Source organism: Micropterus salmoides, unplaced genomic scaffold, assembly GCF_014851395.1.
Source record: "Micropterus salmoides isolate LMB-PRFRI ecotype aquatic unplaced genomic scaffold, ASM1485139v1 Ms_hic_scaffold_16, whole genome shotgun sequence".
Classification (NCBI taxonomy): domain Eukaryota; kingdom Metazoa; phylum Chordata; class Actinopteri; order Centrarchiformes; family Centrarchidae; genus Micropterus; species Micropterus salmoides.
The window spans coordinates 30314592-30337834 of NW_024040707.1; the positions used below are offsets into that span (position 1 = coordinate 30314592).

Genomic DNA, 23243 nt, shown 5'->3' on the forward strand with positions numbered 1-23243 from the left:
TGTGGAAGACAGAGCAGTGAGTGTTGTTGTGCATATCAGAAATCTTGTACATGTGTCTGTGCCTGTGTATGACATGCATATAAGAAATGTGTGTGTTTGAACCTTCATTTCGGTGTGTTCCTTAATGTATGTGCATCACGTTTTGTATGATTATGTGTATGAGAGAATGTGTTTGCTTTCTTGTATATGAGACAGTGTGTGTGTGTGCTGGTTGTTATTCTTGTGTTTTCTTTTCTGCTGGGATGTTTAGATGCAGAATTACAGTTATTTTTTTGTCAGCAACACCCCACTGTATGTGTATGTTTGCATGTAGGATGTAATGCTCTTTATGAGGCTTAAGCAAACACCAGAAAGAGAGGTTATATATCCTCATTAAAAAAAGAGATACAGAGGTTGATAATGAGGGAAAAAATAGCCCTTTTCTTTGGGTGCACATCAATTAAAGTTTGTTTACAATGTGGGGCAAAGCAAAACAGCAGTGTTACCAGGAGGGAGGAGGTATTTGCTGCCAAGAACACAATGTCATTCAGTCTGAGCTGAAATCTATTCAAACGTTAAAATACTGGACAGTAGAGAAGCAGCTTCTTGTTCCTGATCTTTGACAGCTGGCTTTCAAACTGCCAAAATATGGCAAAAAAACTAAAAGGTGTTTCAACCATACAAATCACAAGTGTGATTACAGCAAGAGGACACTTTACCTGAACTTTAGCAGTAATTTATCTTCCAAGATGTTATATTAATACCATGGCCTAGCCCTGGATGTTTCACCCAGAAAGAAACTCTTTATAAGAGGTGGGGGAGTCACCAGTCCTGCATTTAAAAAACAACCAGTTGGTCTTCATCCTTGAAGTCTTTTCTCTTTCAAAAATGAAAAATACTTTTAAAAATACTTCATATTAAGCATAAAGATTAAGGTGACACAAAACAGAGATTTATGGTAATGCAGTAAGATCCAAATCCTACCTCCAGGTAGGATTAGGTTAGTTCAGTTCTTGTTGATAGGACGCGTATTGATTTAACTTTATGGTCAACCTGTAGTTTGTGGTGCTGTTGAATAGTTAGTAAGTCAGCAGTTGTAATTGTATATGTATATTGGTGCGTTTGTTGTTATTGTTATCTGACTAATAGGTCTGTGAGTTTGGCGCTTTGAGTGATATGAGTTACACAGCTGATCGCCGGAGGCTCTCAGCTTTGTTTAGAATGGTCGGACGGCGGTGTACGGTGAGATGAGATATATGGATGGCAATAACTGCAGGCATGTACAGTGTTCACAGAGCGATATATGTTGTCATGTTTGGTGTTTGATGAGTGCTTGGTTTGAGATTCTAGCTGAGACTCCTAGCTTCAGAGAGGTGTGTAACATGGATAGGGTGACGAAATACTAATATCAGACATGAATTTCTCAATCAACATTTAGCACGAAAATCTCTCGCTACCCCTGGGGCCGGGGGTGTCAGGGCTCAAGTGGTTTTAGAATGCATAACCTGTCCAAATAAATTTCATTTAAAATGTAAAGGCTCTTAAGTTGAAATAAACCAATCCAAACATGAATGAATGAGCAATGATGAAAGGAAGACCAAAAAGCTGCTACACAGACAAAGAGAAAAGAGAGAGATTTTTTCTAGAAAGACATTTAAGAAAACAAAATATATCACATCCAGGTGCAAAAAACAATTCCAACTTAACCGGAACTTTTTTTAAAAAAATAACTACTGTCAGCAATACTAAACCAGCCCATTTCTGCTGTACACTCTGCTACAGCCCAGTAACACACACACACACACACACACACACACACCAAGAAACTAGGTTCTTAGGTGCTAGGAAAGCGCACTCAGGCTTTTTACAGTATTGAGGTCGACCTCAGCCATGTTTTGCTGAGCTTCATCAGTCTCCAAGAGCTGTTACCAACAAGCTAAGAGCAGAGGAATGGTTTGGAAGGAAAGGAGGTGAGGAAAGAAATGTGAAAGTAGTTGCATTAGGGGGAATTAGGAAGTAGGAAAGAAGAAATAATGTTAAGAAGAGGGAAGGGAGGACAGGGAGAAGGTGTGAAGGAGTGATGGAGGGAAGGAGGAGAAGGACTAGGAGATGATGTGAAAGACGGGAAGCAAGACAGAAATGGAGGATGAAAGGAGAATGAAAAGACATAGAAAGATGCAAAAGAACAAAAGATATAATTGACTGGATCACAAACAAGTACAGGAAGCAGGGAAGATGCAACCAAAAGAGGAGGTAGGAGAAGAATAATGGATGTTGGGTTGAAGGATAGAAAAAGAGGGATAGAAGAAAGAGGAGAGGGTGAAGGAAGTCAAAAATGAGAAATAGAGCAGGATGGGGAAAGCAGCTTAAAGGGAGAGAATCAGAAGGATAGAAAGAGAGAAGAGAGTTACCAAGGTGGGAGGAAAGTAAGCAGCTTATTAAAAGGGACTGGGCTGGAGATGCAGAGAAAAAGCAGCAGCAGCTTTTTCTTTGCTATCCTCCTGAGAAATCTGTGGATAATATGTTGCAGAGGAAAAACATTTTGCTTACCGCCCCTTAAAAACAGGCTTAACAAGGGGAAACCAATAGGCACGGCAGAGAGAGATAAAACACTGCAGCTGACGGCAGGCGATTTAGCTGAGGCGCTGGACAGAATTGGGTTGGCGTCTTTATCACCTTATTTAGCATAACATGTGACATTTGGTGGAAGCTTTGTTTCAAACAGACTTACAGTATCTAAGTGTTTTCAGTATTATTATAACCACAGCATTTTGCTCAGTCTATTGGGCTACTGAAGGCATAACCGCAGTATCATTTTAGACCCTACACCAGTGGCCGGCAATTAGTGGCCTGCGGGCCAGAACTGGCCCGCCAGCAATAATATCTGGCCCATGGCCAGATTGCTTTGATAGCAGAAAAATAAAAAATAAACAAATTGATAGCGGCTGAAGCTGAAATAGATCTCAGTCATGACAGCAACAGTTACTCACATAATCACTTCCTCTTAAGTGATTGTGCCTCCAAAATAAAAGCGCGAGAATGTTTTTTGCAGCAATGCTTCATGTTAAGTTTATTGAGAACCTTTACTTTGAAAAGTTCTTAAGGACATTCGAAAGAGTCTCTGGCTTACCTAGCACACCTCTGAAAAAGGTCAGTAAACATGTGATTGGATTCCCCTGAATTTCCTCAGGGAAATGAAAATTAGTGTCCATAGGTTTAAGAATGCGGATCAAATGCCTGGACTCACACACACTGCAGCACATGCTTTATTGCGAGCATGTGACAAAGTGTCCTTATAGGCTAATCAATTTGTTTAACAAGGGTTTTGGGATCGATTTTACAACTCTTCCAACGGGAGTCCCGCACTCTACCGAACGTGCACTAGTATCCAAGGGTTTGAAATAATTAGACTGAAATAATGTTCTGGCAAAATTTGGCCCAATGTCAGACTTATTTGCCGACCCCTGCCCTACAATGTATTAAAAAAAAAGGAAATCACTACACTGCAAAAAAATCCCCATCCACAGTGAAACTTAAAGGTGGTTCATGACATGAGATTGGCTAATCGAACCTTTAATTACAGCTCAGTTTAGCTAGTTAATAAACACTGGATTCTTTATGGATGAATTCTGCGTCTTTGCAACTGATGGTGTGTGGGTTCACATGAGGATGTTAACCTGAAAACATTCCATTATTCCCTCCGAAAATAAAGCTCACTCACATCTTTTCATGAATTTTTCATGAGTCATGTGCATTAAATCCTACCCCATAGCTACCCCACCTATATGAGGCAGAGAAATTTCACTGAATTTACAAAAAATGTTCTTTATCGGGATATATATCGTTATTTGGGGTATGAAATGACCTCTATCGGGAAATGAATTTTTTGTCATATTGCACAGCCTTACGAGCTTATAGAGCTAGAGCTGTAGGCTGTGCAGTAGCCTGTGCACAGGGATGATTTTGTTGGTACTATTATAGCCGTAAGAATAATCACAGTTATTCACAATTATTATGCATTCATTAATTTAACAACACTAGTAATTACTTAAGTTGATTATTAATATTTAATTACATTAACAATTGGGCTATATTTCTGTGTGCTGGAAGCTGGGTTCAGCGCAAAAGTTCAACTACTTTGACAGGGCCGTGCACGCGACCTTGCCAAACGATGCGGTGAGTGTTGCTCCAGCAATAAACCGCCGTGGCGTGGCACAAACCATTGAAAATAGTGGGCCTCATAGCGCAGAGGTGCCGTCGTTGCGCTGGGTCTGAAAGGTTACATGTTGCTTTGTTTGTTTACTTTGTTGCACTGAAAGCTCGACTCTCACCACTACCGCGTCAATTGTAACATATTTAATTCCCTACCAACTTGCCACGTTTTTTAACTCAGTCATTATAAAGCCTATTTCATTTACTTGGGTGTGCAAAGCTGGGTGGTGATCTCACAGGTGGTGCATCAAATTTGATGTAGGTATTCGTTCCTTTAGCAGCAACCTTTTAACAGCAAGTTTTTGAACAAATCATCTGTCATCTTCAGTAACGCCCTAGTCAGTGTATGTGTACCCGAAATGCTCCCACACTGCCGACTTCTGTCGTTTCTTTGGTGGAAAAGAAGCTTCACAGTTTGGTCCCTCTGCCAGTGAACCATACTAGCCTCCATGTCTCTGATAAGCACGGCACCTTAAGCTGGTGCACCGCTCGTGTAACTTTTTGTTTTCGTTTTGTGCAAGTTGCAACAGTTCCTTTCCCTGTAACAGAAACACTCGGTGCAGCGGAGCCTTTATGATTAATTAACTGTGACATTTTAAAGCGCTGTTAATAGTGTAGCATCCCTAGTTGTGCAGTGGGTACCACAAAAAGTGTTTTTACGGTTGAAGGAAAGGTAAATATTTTCTGGTTTTCCCTCTGATGTCCTCTGTCTGCTCTGCCTCAACTCTGTGATTTATGAAGCCTGATTGACAGATAGCTTCCCTTGTTGCTAACGCTACAGGTTGCTAACTGTTGCAGCTGTTGCAAACATTAGCTCCTGTCATCAGCTGGCTCTGAACCAGTGGGCCAAAGCTTCTGTAGTAATGTTAGAGGTATAAACACCAACATACCCCCAGAGCACCAAGCTTTCAGTCCGGTCAGAATCAGCAATAGAACGGCTAGCTGAAGTTAATAGCACTAGCAGCAGCTAACTACTGCAACAGTAGGTAGCTACTAAAGTAACCAGTAACATATAAATTCCGTAAATCGGCATAAGAGAAGGCAGAGCAGGTGTAGGACATCAGAGGGAAAACTGGACAATATTTTAATCCATACACTCTGATCCAGTTTCAGTAAAACCAGTGAATATAGTTGTGTTTTTGTACAGTAATTATTGAGGCCTAGACCATAGACAGTATATAAAAAGGCCTAGACTCACAGCAGGCCTTGTTTGATGCTGCTAAGCCCCGCCCCTCTTCTGTGTTTGGGAAAGTTGGCCAATCAGGGGCAAGTGGGCTTTTAGGAAGGTGACAGGAGATGACACGGTGAGCGTTTGTGTAATCTCGTGAGACTTGGTGCAATTCAAACATGGCAGAGCGCAGCTAAACAAACAATTCATTAAACAAACAATCCGCCAATTTTAAGCGAATTAACAAATAAGAGCAGTCAAATCGCACTGGAGGACCTCGAGGACGAGTGTTTGGAGGACCTTGAAGTTTATATTGACCAGTGTTTTCATCGAGTGGTCATGGGGAAATCAAAAAGAAACCGCACTGAAGACTCACCTGGAGCATCACCTGGAGCAGTCTCCTCGCAAGGTGCAGATTTTACAGAGATTCTGGATTCAATAGACAAGAAATTGTCCAGCTTTGATGCCCGATTATCTCTTGTGGAAGTACTTCACAAAGAGTTTCAGGCTCTGCGGGAATCCCTGGAGTTCAGCCAGAAACAGGTGGTTGAGCTCGCGGCAGAAAACAAGGTCCTCAAAGGTTCGGTTAAATCCCTCACGGAGGGAATGACGCGGCTCTCGGCAGACAATAAAAACATTAGAGAAGCAATCATCGATCTCCAGGCTCGTAGTATGCGGGATAATCTGGTCATTTCGGGTATCCCGGAGCAGGCGGATGAAACCCCAGAGGAGACCGTTAAAAGCTTCATCCAAAATCAACTGAAGCTCCCGGCCGAGACCGTAAAGAACATCAGCTTCCACCGGGTGCACCGCCTGGGAGGACGGCGACAGGAGAACCAGAGGCCCAGGCCCATCGTCGCGAAGTTTGAACACTTCAAGCAGAAGGAACTGGTTAAAGGCCGCGGCAGGGAGCTGAGAGGGACCAACTTCAGCGTTAACGACCAGTTTCCCCGGGAGATCCTGGACCGACGCCGAGTCCTGTTCCCGATAAGAAAGAAGCTTATTGGAGAAGGATCACGGGCTGTCATCGCTGTGGATAAACTTTACGTCGATGGCCAGCTGTACCGCGACCGAGACACCACTCCTTGGCTCTACTAAGAACCAAGTCCAGCAACAGGTGAACTGTATCAGTATGCGATCATTTTTTCCCCTATCAGTTAATTACTCCGTGACATATGGCAAGTTAATAGTTATAAAATACAGTGCACGTCTCAACAGCCTATACTGTGGTTATCTGACTAGTCTGTCCGATAATGTTTTGTGTATTTTCTCCTGTTTTTGTTTCACTGTTTCTTTCTTTTGTTAATGTTGCTCTTCCTCCGCCGTTTACACATCGATCAGCTGCGCAATTTTCATACTGTTTAATTCACAAACAGTCGGGCACACCGCTAGCACACACACGCAGGCGCATACAACATGAACACATAGACACACACATACAGGCGCATACAACACACACAATGATACAACGCGCACACTGCACACACTAGCCATCACCACATCCCTTAGTTGAATGATGACCTCACTTATAATCACCTCTTGGAATGTACGCGGAGTTGGTTCAAGGGAAAAGAGATTAAAAATTTTTAACCATCTAAATAATCTGCAAGCAGACATTGTTCTACTACAGGAGACTCATTTACCCAAGACAGCAGATAAGCTAACCTCACCACAGTTTCCTCACTCGTACTCAGCCTGTTATAACTCAAAACAAAGGGGTGTCACCATTATGATAAATAGAAAAACACACTTCAATCATATAACACTACTATTGATCCAGAGGGTCGATTCATTATTGTTAACATTTCGATTCAAAATACTCCTTTATGCATTGCTAACATCTATGGCCCAAATGTTGACGACCCCTCCTTTTTTCATGCTTTCTTCAACTCACTCTCTGCTCACTCAGACACAGCTCTTATATTAGGAGGGGACTTCAACATGGTATGTAATCCAGCAGTTGACAGGCTCAGTACGGCAGGTGGTCACCGTATTTGGAAATCAACAGACATCCTTAAACAATACATGAGCGATTTTGGTCTTTGTGATGTTTGGCGTTCTCACCACCCCACTCTTAGAGAATATACCTTCTTTTCACCAGTCCACCACTCATTTTCTCGCCTTGACTATTTTTTGGTTAGCAGCTCAATTATGACAGACATTTCCAACACTCAGATTCACCCTATCACTATCAGTGATCATGCACCGGTTTCTATCACTCTTACTAAAAAAAGGGTCACACAGCCAACTAGAAGTTGGAGATTTAACGCATCATTGCTTACAGACCTAGATTTTATAAATTACTTCAAAAAGGAGTGGGCAATATATATGGAAACTAATGACCTGCCAGGAACCTCGCCATGTCTTCTTTGGGAGGCAGCAAAAGCAGTCATGAGAGGTAAAATAATCTCCTATTCATCATACAAAAAAAAGAAAGAGAGATCTTGTGAATTACAGCTAGAACAAAAAATAAAAACATTAGAAACTACCCTTGCTGCCTCCCCACAGGAACACATGCTGAATGATCTGAGAAAATCAAAACTTGAATTAAATGAAATTATTAATAAAAAGACCCAATTTCAGTTGCAAAGACTACGCTTGGAGAACTTTGAACATGGCAATAGATCCGGCAGATTCTTAGCCAGCCAATTGAAATTGAATAAAGAAAAAATAACTATTTCTTCCTTAAAGGACTCAGCTGGGAATCTGACTTATAACCCAGAAGAAATCAACAATGCATTCAGAGATTATTATAAAAACTTATATACATCACAAATTGACCCATCTAGCTCTAACATCGATGCATTTCTGAACAATATAGATTTGCCAAGGTTAGATGATGAACAGATCAGGGCTCTGGATTCACCTGTTTCAATGGCTGAACTCCAGGAAGCTCTCTTACATATGCCGAATAATAAAGCCCCTGGGCCAGATGGTTTTCCCGCTGAACTCTATAAGGAATTCTGGGAAATACTTGCGCCCACATTCTATAGGATGGTTATGCAAATTAGGGGTACTTGCATGTTGCCTCCAACAATGAATTCTGCTAATATCAGCCTGCTCCTTAAACCAGACAAAGACCCCACACTCCCGTCCAGTTATCGCCCAATATCACTTATTAACGCAGATCTTAAAATCATCTGCAAAACCCTAGCAAGAAGGCTAGAGAAGGTCACTCCTGGTATAATACACTCTGACCAAACAGGATTTATTAAGGGTAGGCACTCCACCAACAATACACGCAGGCTACTTAACGTAATAGACTATGCCACTATTCATAACCTGGAAACTATAGTTGTTTCTTTAGATGCAGAGAAAGCATTTGACAGAGTAAATTGGAAATTTCTATTCGCTACTTTATATAAATTTGGATTTGGAAACTCTTTCATAGATTGGATTAAAATCTTATACAGTTCCCCAAGAGCTTCTGTCAAAACAAATGATCATACTTCTCCATGCTTTAGTCTCCAGAGGGGTACCAGGCAGGGTTGCCCACTCTCTCCCTCGCTATTTGCTATTTTTATAGAACCACTAGCAGCTGCGATCAGACAAAATAATAATATTAAAGGAATTCAAACAGAAAATATACACCATAAGATAAGCCTTTATGCAGATGATGTATTACTTTTCCTCCTAAACTCACAAACTTCTCTTTCTGAGACAATCACACTTATAGATAAATTCTCATCCATCTCAGACTACTCCATTAACTGGAGTAAATCCATAGTTTTACCTGTAAAGTGTGATTTCCAGAGTATATCTACCACACCGCTAAAGTCTGGGAATATTAAATATCTGGGTGTCAATATTTCTCCAGGCTGTCAGAACTGACATGGCTAAACTACACGCCTTTACTTAAATCTATAGAGGATGACCTTGTACGGTGGACATCATTACCTATATCACTCATGGGAAGAGTCTCCACCATAAAAATGATGGTCCTACCTAAAATCTGTTTTCAATGTTACCCACCAAACCCTCTGCTGTCTGGTTTAAATCACTGGACTCAAACATCTCAAAATTTTTGTGGAAAAATAAACCCCCACGAATCAGTCTAAAAACTATGCAAAAAGCAAAAGACTGTGGTGGTTTAGAACTGCCAAATTTTTATCATTACTTCCTGTCTAATAGACTACAATATATCTCAAAATGGATCAATCAGAGCCCCCTGGACCACTCATGGATGGACATAGAACAAACCTTCTGTAATGAAATTAAAATTTCCGATATGCCATTCATCAGTTCCAGCATCAAACGTCATACCTGCTTTAAAAGCATTAACATAAGCACTTCCTTGGCAGCTTGGTGGGAACTTCTCAAAATATCTGGGTCTTCACCTATCCCATGCAGATTTACCCCAATCTGGAATAATCCTGACATCCTGCAAAATAAGAAAACACTAAATTCCCCACTGTGGTATGACAAAGGGATAAGACATCTAGAGCATGTAATGCAAGGCAGTAACTTTATTCCATTCCAGGATCTAGTGGCACAATATGGAATTAGCCATAATAGATTTCTGGAATTTCAACAGTTTAAATCCATAATTCAGGCTAGATTTAAGGATAAAATAATGGACTTAGATTTACCTCCAATGATAACAGACTTTCTTAAACTCTCGCCTCCAAAACTGTTATCAAAAGTATACATGTTACTGTTAAAAACAGATAGTTCAATCTCTCTCCCATTCTTAAAATGGGAAACAGATCTATCCATTAGTCCAGACCAAAACTTTTGGATGCAGATATGTTTAAATACCTTTAGAATGACTACAAATCCCAATCTACAACTTATACAGTATAAAACTCTCCATAGAACACACTATACTGGACAAAGGATGTTCAGAATGGGTCTTATGCAGTCAAACATCTGCCGGAACTGCTCAGGTAACATATCTGATAGTTACATGCATGCTATGTGGCAATGTACACCTGTTCAAAAGTTCTGGCAGAAGATATGTGAAGACCTATCGATATGGCTAAGTTACCCCGTCCCAGTTTCCCCATCACTCTGCGTGCTGGGGGACCTAAGTGACATTAGTATAGAGGTTGACACATCATACATGCTTCTCACTGCCTTATGCATCGCCAAGAAAACTATCCTCATGAACTGGAAGGCCAAAAAGAATATAAGTATCACCCAATATCGGAATCACCTTATAGATCACATTAGCATGGAGAAAATGTCTGCTGTAAAAAAAAGGTTGGTGGGGGGGGATGCTTGTGGTGGGTTTCGGTCTGGTGGTGAACGTGCGGCGTGGGTCACGGTGTAGCCGTGGGTGGGGTCTGTGGTCTCTCTGGCTGCGGGGGGGATGGGGGCGGTTTGCGCCGGCTGGCATCTCTCCTGCGCAGCGCATTACTTGGCTGTTGTGTGCCGCTAGTTAGATTGGTAGCGGGGTAGTGTTGATTGGCTCATCTGTAGGTCATTATTGGCTTGCGTGCTTGTCGGGGGTTGGGGGCATCGGGTGCGGGCCGGGACTGGGCTGGTGTGCGGCTCTGTCCTGTGTGCATGCTGTGCATCCTGATAATTGCATTTCGGTTCTCTGAGGGGTCTGGCGACTGGTTGTTGGAGGGGTGGGGGACCGGGAAGAAGGGGTTGACGGGGTGGGTTGGGGGTGCGGGCTGGTCCTTTTTGAGCTGGTTGGGGGGTGTCTCCTCTGGATTTTAGTGCCCGGACTGGATGCTTGGTGGTTGTGCCGGGATCCTGTGTATGGAGGGATTGTGCTTTGGGGTGTGTCGATGGTTGCTTGCAGTCGCGTCGCGGCCCTCTGGAGTGTGGTCGTGTTGAGTCCTAGGGGCTATTTGCATCTGCTGACTCCCTAGGGCTGAGGGGCTGTTGCTGCTGTCGCGGGGTGATTGCTGTCTCTTTTCTTTGGGGACGGTGGGGGTTTGTGTGTGGGATGCTTCGCTGCTAGGGAGGGAAGGGAGCGGGGGTGGGGGTCTTCTGGCCTGACCTGGCCTGAGTGGCATTGCCTCCTGGGTGTGGGCCGACCTTCGGATCTGGGCTGTTGGGCCGTTCTGTCCTTGGGTGGGGTCCTTGCTGCCCCGGACCTGCTCCCTTGGGGGCTGGTGGTGCTCGGAGTACTGCTGATTGTGGGGGAGCGGTGAGGTGAGGGGTTAGCAGTGGGGCTGCCGGAGGGGCCCCGGCGAGGACGGGGGATTGTTGGACTTTGGGTTGGGGCTGCACTGACCTGCCTCTGGAGTGTGTGGGGGTCTGGGGCACGGGGCTTTGGAGCCTCTGGGTCTGGGGCGGGTCTGCGCGCTGGGGGGGCTGGGCCCCCCTGGGCCCGTCCTGGGGATGGGCGGGGTTGTCACTGACTCTGGGGTGCTACCGGTGCTAGAGGGGCTCTTGCTATAAGCCCTGGGCTGGAGGGACCTGGCGTCCTCCTGCTTAGGGGGGTGGGGGACGGGACTGAATAAATGATGGGGCCAGTCAGGAATCTGGTCTTCTAGCCTCCCTATGACCTCCTTCACCTTTCCCCTTTGGTCATGTCTCACAACATACACCCTTAGGATCCTGGGGGACGGGCAGCCTGCAGGGCGTTTGGGGGGTGGGGCTGCTTTATTGCGGCCTCGCACTTCTTCCTCCCTCACTGCCTGCCCCTCAATTTTAATTACACATTAGACACAGAGGGCTTGGGGGGTGGGAGGGGCACGATGGGAGGCTCCACTACCTGACAGTTGTGGGGTGCCTGTGTCACAACTACCCTCCAATTTTAGTTGCACCTTAGTTACCACACACCTTATCTTCACTCCACCATACAACACTTCACAATCCATGACATGCATCCAACACAAAACAATACATTTACAGAGGCAGGCAGAGGGGTTGAAGGAGTGGGAGAGATTCTCATTGGCCTCGTGTCCTACCCCTGGAGCCCCGGGCGTTGGGGGTGCTGTGGGGTTGGTGGCGGCCTTGCCTGATCTGGGGTGGGCTGGGGGGGGTCGGGGCTCCCCTGGCGTGGGGGCCCGCCCTTGGCCTAGGGTTCTGCGGACTCGGGCTTGTGGCCTTTGCTCATTTCTGGGCGGGTGGTGTGTCCCTGGGCCTGGGGGCCCGTTGTCTCCTCTCCTCGCCTGGGCCCTCTTCGGCAGAGGTGAGGCTCCCGCTGCTTCCCCCTGCCAGCTCTCTCACGGTGGGGGCATTCGGGAGTCTCTGGGGCGCATGACCGGTGCTGTCGGGGTAGGTTTTGGTGCTCCTCCTTGGGGGTGCTTGACTGGGGGGGCTGGGCCCCTGTCCGGGGATGAGATCGGCCTCGGGGGCTGCTGTCACTGGCTGCACTGTAGGGAGGGATGCCTCTGGCTGGGCTGGGGGACCGTTGGCCTGGTTCTCCCGCGTTATCGCTCCCTGGCGGTAGCGAGCTTCCCGGCACGGCTTTCTGCTGTTCTTCCTTGGGGCGGGGTACAGCTTCCCCCTGGACATGCGGTCTGGGGTCCTTTGCGCTTTGGGGGGTCGCAGGGTGTCCTGGCTTCTGGGGGTGGGGGTCTGCGGTGGGATTGTGGGGCGATTATCGATGCATCTTGATGTATTATACTTTTTCCCTGGGCAGGGTCTCTGGATGGCTGCTGGGCGTTTAGTTTGTGCGTTGGAGTCCGGGGGAGGCATCTCCTCATTGGCTTGGAGGGACCTGTTTGCGTTCCTGTTTTGCTTCGTTGGCCTCGGATCCGTGCTTGCCCATTTCTCTGTCGGCCAGTTGTTGGACCCCTCTGGATACTGAGGTATATAGTTAGTTTTCGGGATGTGCAGTGTGGGTGCGGGGCAGGGCTGTGCTCCGGTTTGTTCTGGGTTTGTGCCTGGAGTTCTCGGCCCTTGATGGATGGGTGGGTTGTTGGTGGCATGCAGCTGAGCTAGTTGATTTTGCCTCGTTGCTGGTTTGGCTGGTGTTGCATGGCGGCCGGGGGGCGCGCTGGGCATGGGGGATGTCGGCTGGCGCCGGCGGCCTTAGTTTTTTCCGGCGGTTGGGGGGACGGTGGACTTTTATTGGCGGGTGCACGGTGACCTGTGCGGCGCGTTTGCTGCCGGGCTGGGACTTGCTGCTGGTGTCTCTCTCCGCTGGCTTTCGCTGTCGTGTTGTTCCGTTTGCTCTCTCTCATTTGCCCGACCTCGCACGCGGGATTCGCGGGGGCTGCTGGGCATGGGTGTCGCCGTGCTCGCGCAGTGTGCGCGTTGGGCTCGTCACTTGTGCATTGGTGTTGATGATTGCGTGGCATTTGGGCATTGTGGTTGTTTGCTGCGCGGCGGTGGGGTGCTGGATGGGGGAGGCCACTGGTCTATGTTGTGTCTGCGCCGCGGTCGGTCCGGGCGCTGCTCTTCCTCTTTTGCGTTCCGTCGGCATTACGTTGTCAACTGGCATTTGGGTCGGGGTCTTCTGCGTTTGCATCGCGGTGCATCTGGGAGTCTTTGTTTTTTTTTGATTTGATTTATTCTTTTTCTTTCTTCCACCCCTATTGGCTACTGGGGTTCTTGCCTGCCTGTTACAGTCGTGGCGTCCCACTCTCTCTAACAACTACATTCTTTAACAGGCTTATGCGCACACACATGTACATACACACACATACAGACACATTCACCCACACAGACACAAACAAACTTAGGTTGTCCCTGGTAGAATTATTCCTGATGCCTTTCTTTCAGTTACTTATTTAAATTAATTATTATTCCAGCTCTCGTGGCTGTGTTGTGTTGCTTATTTAGTGTGTGTGACTGTTTCTTGTTTTCATTGTTCTCTTAGTTGTCTTAATATGTCATTAATATGTCAGCTGTTTATTGCTGCTGTTCGGCTGGTTTTCTTTTACTATTATTATTATTTATTGTTTTTTTTGTTTGTGTTTGTTTGTTGTTGTTTTTCTCCTCCCCAAGCCCCCCTCTCTGTTCTCTTGCAGGTTTCGTTGCTTTCTGCAATTGGTGTTTCCCACAGCTTTTCCCTGTTGTCCCCACCCTCCATCCCCCTTTCCCCCTTCTCTTGCAGGTGTTGTCCTTTCTCTGTGCTGTCTGTTTGTGCCCCCCCATCCCCGTGTCTGCCCCCCTGTCCGGCCCGGTGACAAATCAATACATAATTAAATAAATAATAAAACAGACAAAGGAGTATTTTAATACTCTCTTGTTAAAGTAAAATCTGTCTGGCACAATATGGTATCCAGGTCATTATACTCTATACCAGGCTGCTGGGCAGGACAGGTTTAAAAAAAAAAAAAAAAAAAAAGGAAGGGGGTCCTTAAAGAGACAGGAGCTAAAACTGAGAGTTCAGACAGAGGGCAAAAAGAGGTGCTGAAGTAGCGGACAGTATGATAAATATAATGTCTCGGATATGAATGTAATGGCCATGCAGCCATGTAAGCCACTGTGTACTTTGGCACAGAAGTGCTTTGAGCTCACTGCTAATATGAGCATAACAACATTCTTATGAAAGTAATATTAAAATGCTAACATTTATCAGAAAAGATGTGTCTAATCTAATAATACATAATACATGCTCATACTCATTAAACCTTTCAAACTACTAGCGGTCAGAGAAAGTTCAACAATGCGCAGTCTTGTCAGCAAAGCAGTCAGTAGTAGAATGATAAATAAGATTTTCAACTATTACAGCAGCCCTTTAAATGTGTTTTTAAATAATGAATAGAATATTGTTGCTGTGCCACAAATACATATTTTTCACTTTCTGCCTTATGTGAGTCTGGCTCACAGCATGGCTCTGAACTAGGGAAGGCTTACAGCGTGGCTTCAAAGATAGTGGCACACGTAGACAAGGTTTTTTATCACCAGGGTATCACAAAGTCATACATTCGCCATCCCCGAGGAAGAGACAGAAGAGTGACAGAAGAAGAAAGGGAGATGGAAAAGGAGAAAGAGAGGGGAGAGAAAATGTCAAACTGTCTGGCAATTTCTTGGCAATCCTACCACAATGTCTGTCTGAGAAATTAATCTTCTGTCATCTTTAGATTGGAATCTCACCCAAACCTCCCTCACCTTCATCAGTCCGTCTTTCACTCAAATCCCTTCTCTCGTCCTTCTTCTGCTCCTTTTCCCTGCATTTCCCATTTTTAACTGTCCACTGCTCTTCTTTTAACTCTGCTTCCTGTTCTAATATTTACAGTATTTTTACCTGCCTTTTTCCATTCAACATACTCCCTTTTTGAGGACCAGATTCTCTTTCTCTGTTGAAGCCATTATCCCCTGCCAGGCCACTTATCTTCTTATCTGTATCCCTCAATCGGTCTGTCTAGCCCACAGTTCAACACACTGACATGCACACGCGCGCACACACACACAGCTCAATAGGGCCCTCACACACAGCTATCAGGCCTTCTATTCCTCTGTAAACTGTCAAATTGTTATCAGCAGGATTGTGATGTTCTTTTGGGTCTCTTCCCTCATGGCTTTGAATGTGACACTATGTGGAACTGCACGTTATCTACCAAAGAGAGGCAACATTTTGATCAAACTTCCCAACCCTTTATAAAAGGGATTGTGTTTAGTATCTGAATATCTAGAATGCAATTTGAATTATTTTTTATCAAGTTGCCGATAAAGACAACCATAAATGTGTGATGGGATTGCACTGGAGTCCATGTTTTATCTGTCTCTAGACAATTGTAATGGAAGGTTATCGTTCTGTTGTATTTGTTCCTCAGCAGGTTGAGATGAGGTTTTAAAAAATGGTTTAATAGAAAAACTAGACCCAGGACACGCTCTGAGAATATACAAACTTGGGACATTTGAGTAATATAGTGAGGACCAAGGCAACTTATTAAATAATTGACAGACCGGTTTCTGACGATCTCAGTCTCCTGAAGTGAAGCTGAATATTACCATATTTAAACCGTTAAGAGGAAAACCAGCAAAGACTTTGTGATAAGCTGCTAACTGCTCAGCAATACTGCCTGATAAAAATTATGACCACAATTTTTAAATGTTTCGGGCAACTTTCTGCAATGAAAGACTGCAATTGTAAATGAGCTGAAGTTCAGCTAAAGAAGATAGGAATTAAAAATGTTTTCATGTGCAATGTGTTGGAAAGTAATACAGTGCAAAAGAAAGGGTTTTCTACTGCTGAACTTGGAGAGAACACATTTTCAACAAGTAAGTAGCTGGGTGTTGTTAACTCAACAAAAAGATCAATTATTGAATAAGTTATAAAAAATCTGCGGGAAATTACTGGTGAAACTGACTCCTTCAACTAGATTATTTTTGTAAACAGAAAATTTAACAGCCTACTTAAAAAATATTATGATCTTATCTTACTGGACTGAAGCTGCTATAAGCCATTAAAAGTCAGGAAAAATAGGTAGGAGGAACCTACTGGAAACAGGAGAAAGGTGAAGTTGAGTGAAAGATAAGTCTATTGCAATGCTGTTCTTTTGTCTTGTGTTGTGGTGCAGAGCTTCTCACCTTCTGTATGTGTCAGATATGCACATACAATTTACATCTGCTTTCCCCAGACATGAAAAAAAAAACAGTTTCCTCTGCCACAGTGGTCAACGGTGATACATCAGCTGCAGGGGACATTTCTATAAACGTCTATTGTCTCCTCCCACATTTTGCTTCCCTAATCAGGATATAAGCTTCAGCTACATGTGTACCTGAAGCCCACTCTAACACATTCACAGTAAAGACCTCTGCCAGACAGACACACAACCACTGGAAGAGTTTTGTCAAAATGATTGGTCTGGTTTTACTTCACTGTAAAGGTATAGTGTTTAATGACACTTGTCACTGCACAAAAACAACAAAGGAACTGGAGCGAGTCAAAACAACACATTAATATGCAAGGTTTATTAAGATTAGTCGCAGTTGTAATGTTTTCTGGCACTGCCTTATTAAGGAATTCACTCAAGTGGAATATAAACTTAAATTTGGATTCGTTTTTAGAAGGAGCTGATTGATTCTGATGATCAATGACAGTCATTAGGTTAACACGGCCTGTCATTATTAATACTACTATTAATGCTTTTACAGGTCATTTATAAATGGTGCGTACGTACACAACAGGGCTAGAAATGTGCGTACGCCACTTCCCAAGCAAAGGTTGTGATCTATAAAAAACAAATTTGACGGGAGAATGTAGTTCATAAGTAAACTCTGAACCATGCATACGCACATAAAGAAGAGAAATGAGAAACGGTGACTCACATGGCAGAAGGATGAAACTGTTTGAAATGAATAGGCCTACTACTGTGTAAAATAAATCCAAATATTACCTCTGAGTAGTATAGGCTTAAAGCCTTTCTGAATAAACAGACACTCGTTTGATTGATTTTCCCTGAAGTGTGCAAAAAAAACCCATAATTTAAAATAATCTACGGTGCACAAAAACAACCATGATTGAGGATAATAAACACAAATAGAGATATCTGTTTCTGCAAAAGAACACCTCAAATATGTTGTACAGTTTAATCAGGAATCATATTAATTAATACTTGCATGCATTGAAATTTATTCTCATAAATAAGTTGAACAGGAAAACAAATTACATTTAAACTGAAACAGTTTTAAGTGTGTCAGTTGAGCAAATATGAGAGCATAGTTTCACGTATTGTTATCACATGTTCGTTTCCTTTTTGAGCCAAACGCTGTGCGCCAGCGTGTGGATGTGATGTGCTGCTTGTAAAAATAAGTTATGAAAAAATAACTATTTTATTGTCATTTACAACAAGTCACAGGCTATTTCTTTTAACTCATCGCCAGCGTTGTTTAGTGAGTGGACTGTTTGTATAGCCTAACTACATGTTTAAACACAGGTGGAATGCATTTGGTTTACTCTCTCTTCAAACGGGGGAATCCAGATTAGTACCCGGGTCGTCCCGTCTTGCGTGTGTGGCTCCCCCTCCAGTCAGTGACGTCACTAATCAAGAGGAATGCCCGTTCCTGCAGATCGGTTATAAAGGGGTGGAGCTCCGGTTCCCCCTTTCCTTCGGTGCACAAGTGTTGCATGAAAGTGCGTTTTTTACCCACCAAACATGCTTCAGCTTAACCAAAATTGAATTAAATTTCGTTTTGTAGTTTCTCTGTCAGAATTTGCCTCCTTTTCTTCCTGTTCCAGTTCGTACTAATATTAATGAGGGGCATTTCACTGACCATTTATAGGCAACTATGGGCGTTTGGAGGGTCGGAGCTCCCTCACATGCGCCACATTTCAAGTTGACTGTGATTTATAAAGGGAACTTGCTTACAAGTGTGCGTACGCACAGTTTTATAAGTCTAAATATTTTTTGCCGTAGGGCGCATGTACACTTGTGAGGTTTCTGGGCACAGTTTTATAAATGAGACCACTGGTCTGGGATATTGCTTGCGGCGGTCGGTTTCATTTCAGATTTGGACAAAGATTCCTCAGGCTACAATCAGTTCAGGATCAAACTTGATCAAACAGCTAGTCAGTTTGGGTTCATACATTCATAAAAAAATACCAAAAAATCACTACTTCTAATAACGTGTTGGTCAGACATAACTCCTTGATGGCATTTCCTTTGTGGTCAACAAAATAATGCATAACATGTCAGTGTTTAATGTGAATACATCCATCCAGCAAGCTGCTTAACGAAAAGCCGGTATAAACGAGACAGCACAGCGGAGGACGGAGGGGACAGATTGAGAGGGTGAGATAATGAGCGGGAGTAATGCAAAAGAGAGATGCTTACATGTTTCTCTCCTTCGATCCTCTTGTCAGCCTGCTGAACAGCCTCCAGGTACTTAAAATGCAACTCCATCAGTCGATCAACCTGGAGAGATAGAGGCAGAGAGAGTGAGAGATGCAGCATACAAGAACGCAACAAGAACACACGGATAACAAGAAGGGAAAAGGACAAAGCACAAATAAGAGACAAAACAAGATGAGACTCGGAAGGCCAATACAGAAAAATACCATTTGGTTTAAATTTATAACACCCATAATAATTTTATTAATGTGATTTAGTTATACACATGCATTGTCCACTCCCCATATTTTAATGTTTGTGGAGCCAACCTCATACATTGTTACAGGGAGGGTTTATAAAGAGGAAAACAAAGACAAGCAATTGTTTAAGTTTCTAATTTGATGTATTAACAAATAGACACTAAAACATCCCTGTAAAAAGGAACAAATAACGAAGGAAGTGAATAATGGACTTGAGACTCTAGGATGGCTTAGTGGTGAAGAAGACATCCATGTTTGATTTGCCCAACAAGTGTTTCTAAATGAAAAGTCATGCGTCCTACAGTGAGCAACACACTGACTATGAATTCATTTTTGCATATGTGAGGGGAGATGTAGGAGTGACAGAACAAAATGCAGCTAGGGCATCAGGTTTGATATTTTATCACCTTCTAAGGGGCCCAAAGCGTGCCAAGAAAATATCCCCCAAACCATTACACTACCACCAGCAGCCTGAAACATTGATACAGAGCAGGATGGATACATGCTTAGATGTAGTTTACGCCAAATTCTGACACTACCATCTGAATGTCGCAGCTGAAATGGAGACTAATCAGGCTAGGCAACGTGTTTCCAATATTCTATTGTACAATTTTGGTGAGCATGAGTGAACTTTGGTTGTAACGACGTTATCTGACTTACTGTTGCCTTTCTGTCATCTCAAACCAGTCTACCCATTCTCCTGACATCAACAAGGCATTTTCGTCCACACAACTGCTGCTCATATTTTCTCCTTTGGGACCATTCTCTGTAAACCCTAGAGATGGTTGTGTGTGAAAATCCCAGTAGATCAGACGTTGCACCACTCTGCAAGATTGTGGATTTCCTCCCGATATGGAGGAACCGACAACTGTCAACGCATTTTGATTCAAATGTTGCTCATTAGTGAAAAAAATTTATCTCTGTGTGAAATAACCTCAACTGCTCCAACAAACTAAAGCTGACTGAGAAAATATGTTAACAGGGCATTTCAATTCAGAAAACGAAATGTGGGACCTGTTCTGATTCACGGACCTGCAGATTGATGTTAGACACACAAACACTTCAGCATCCTGATGAAGCAATCTGCTGCCAATCAAAAACAAGAGATACAACAAAAGAAGTGTGAAGGAAGGAGAAGGGCAAAAGAGGAAAGCCGCAAGAAGATGATGAAAACTTACCTTCTCACAGTCATTCTCTGTGAACTTGTTGAGGAGTCTGCTTCTCTGTTGGGACTTGAGATTTCTCAGCATAGAGGCAATGATGGAGCAGATGTGTTCTAAGGAAAGTAAAGTGAGAAGTAAAGCTAAATCTTCCTTATCATCAAGACAATATCTCAAACATTTTCTAATAGATCAGTTTTATTTGCCGAAGGTGGTGGGGATGTAAGATTCCTACATGATGGCACTTCATCAAGGAGCTCAATGTGTTTTCCAGTAAACTGACTTCTCAACCCAAAAGGTGGCTGCATTTAACCAGCACATGACCTATTGTTACAATCCACAGTTAAAACAAGCAGTAACTTAATACAAACTTATCACAGCAAAGCTCATTCATACCCACACCTGTCAGAAAGAACAAAGCAATTAGCACTTGACAAATTGCAATTACAGCATGCAGCCACCTAAGAAATTACGTTTTTTTAAAGAAAGTGCATAAAAGATGAGAAGGAGAGAATTTTAATGAAATTTAGAAATCCGTTTTCATTTTACAGCATACATTCAGAGGAGAAATTGTCTGGCCATTTACCATGAAGAGGGTCTAAAAACATTACAAATGACTAAGTTAGTAACAAAAACTAGCAGGTCCCATTGAGTGCCCTTGTTAAGTCAATTCAGACTATGGAAGTTGTGTTATCCCTTTGAAAAACATTCTAACTCACAGGGTGCACCAACAGGTGACAATCACAGTATTACATTTTTCTATGATACTGAATGAACAATACACAGGGGTGACAGAATATGCCATTGTAAAATCTCTGGATATACAGAGTGGGGAAAAAATGTAATTGGACTTTATCAACAAGAGGTCAATATTCTCTCTCAACAAGGCTTGTAGTTGCTAAGCAACAAGAGTGCAGGAATCAATCCCATTTCTGCTTTTTAAAAAGGGTTCGTGTTTGCTGTCAGCTCCCTTTTTGAAATCCCCTACGACCCGCAGCGTACTTACTCACAACACTTGGGGGCTGAGAAAACTCAAGGGTACTATAACGCTAACACCTGCCAATGTCAAATCTTTCAGAATATACAGATATCTACATTACCAATATAGTACAAACAAAGCAGCACAAACAGAAAGGAAAATGTACTGAAACACAATCTAACAAACTGAAGTTGTGTTCCTTTAGAGAGAAGGTCTAATAGAAAATATTTATTGCTAAAAGCTGAAATAAATCGAATTTCTACTAATTACTGCTGAATCTGTGAGCCAGGATCCTTCAACTGAAAGAGAGAACTATTGATTTCAAACTTTTCTTGGCTTTTCCCCTCTCCTTTATTGAGTTATATACCTTTTTTGTGCATGTACTAGGTTTGCAAAGTGAATAAGCCCAAGGTCCGGCCCAAAGGGAGTTCCCATCTCCCACAGAAAACTCTGCTCTAAACTGTCTGAAAACAACTCGTTTGTAGTCCAGACGTTTCCCTTTAAGCTAATCATTTAACGCTCGCCAAGCGGCAGTCAATGGACATAAAGTTGTTACTGTGATGTAGAGACAGAGCTCAGTTAAAACTTTATGGATGAACAATACTTTTGTTACAGATTAATAACTCACCACTCTGAAACTTTTACTCTAATCCATGTTGCTAAGCTGGTTGGCAACATGCACAGCTGAACCGAAGCGTTCAACACAGGGTGAAAAGAGGAGCTGCAGCAATGTGCAGAATGAAAAAAATGTTTTTTGAAAATTAAACCATGTAAACCTATTCTGGTACAACCCCTAAATAAGATTTTGAACCTGAAAATGAGCATAGTAACATACTAACACAGAAAATTTACATTTGAACATGGTAAATATTATACCTACTAAACATTAGCTTGTTAGCATCTTCATTGTGAACATAATGCATTAAAAGGAGGGGTACCTGAAAGCTGTGCACTCCTTAAAATATACTTAATTTATTTTACTTTAATTTAGGGCTTTTGAAATTAAAGTACTTTTAAAGGGTTCAGTTTTCACCTTTTACCACAGTAATCTCAGAAGAGCAGATAAGGTACGAATACACTTCAGAGTTCATAGTCAGTTATTGACTGACTTACTGGTTAACTGGTATGACAGGTATTACATGTAATTAAAATTGTGTGCTCTGGTTGTACATTAGGTAGGAACAGTCCCAATGTTCCCTTATTTTAATGTAGAACTTATTTCCTGTACATAATGACAACGAGGCCAACTCCATTTCGGAAAGGACGTTACTTTATTAACTTGATCCAAACGGTAATTGATGTCGCCACCTCTACGCTCTGTTGGGGGGGGGGATATTGATTGCTTGCTGTGGAATGTTCTGTAGTTCTCTAAACAGCGACTGCTCTGTTGAGATTTGTGAAGGGTGCAGGAGGGATTACATTTTAGGTATAAGAAGAAGGGCCAGACAGAGTAAAACAGCCTTGAGAAAGGGATCATCCATCAATAATTCATTTACATGCTTTGCTTTACACTTGAATGTTGAGTGCAAAAACAAACAAGAAAACAAGTTAAATCACCTCTTTAATACAAGCAAAATCTACCACAAATTCTCTTATTGAGCCATGACAAAACAGTAATAATTAAATGCATAATAAAGATTTTACAGTCAATATGTGCACAAACAAGACCAATTTGTTGCACAGTGGTGTTACAAATGTCAAACAACCATGTAATCTATGGTAAGCTGCCACCAGAGCTGGAAAGGTTACCTCAGCTTCAGTCAGCCTATAACTGTTAAGAATGTGAGGTCACTATGAGCTTGGAACACTGGACAAGAAAAGCTGGAAATTGAAGGTTTATGAGTTTGAGGACCA

The 23243-nt window shown here is 43.0% G+C and overlaps 1 protein-coding gene across 2 annotated transcripts in view; it reads right to left on the reverse strand.

Annotated features, from left to right (window-relative positions):
* Positions 1-23243, reverse strand: part of ctnnbl1 (catenin, beta like 1) — a 99654-nt gene that overhangs the window by 24915 nt on the left and 51496 nt on the right. For both annotated transcript variants that reach the window (XM_038723382.1, XM_038723380.1), the window contains 2 exons: positions 20429-20526; positions 18994-19074 (listed from right to left, as the gene is read on the reverse strand). In XM_038723382.1, coding sequence (XP_038579310.1) covers positions 18994-19074; positions 20429-20526 — 179 coding nt within the window. The remainder of the gene's footprint in view (positions 1-18993; positions 19075-20428; positions 20527-23243) is intronic.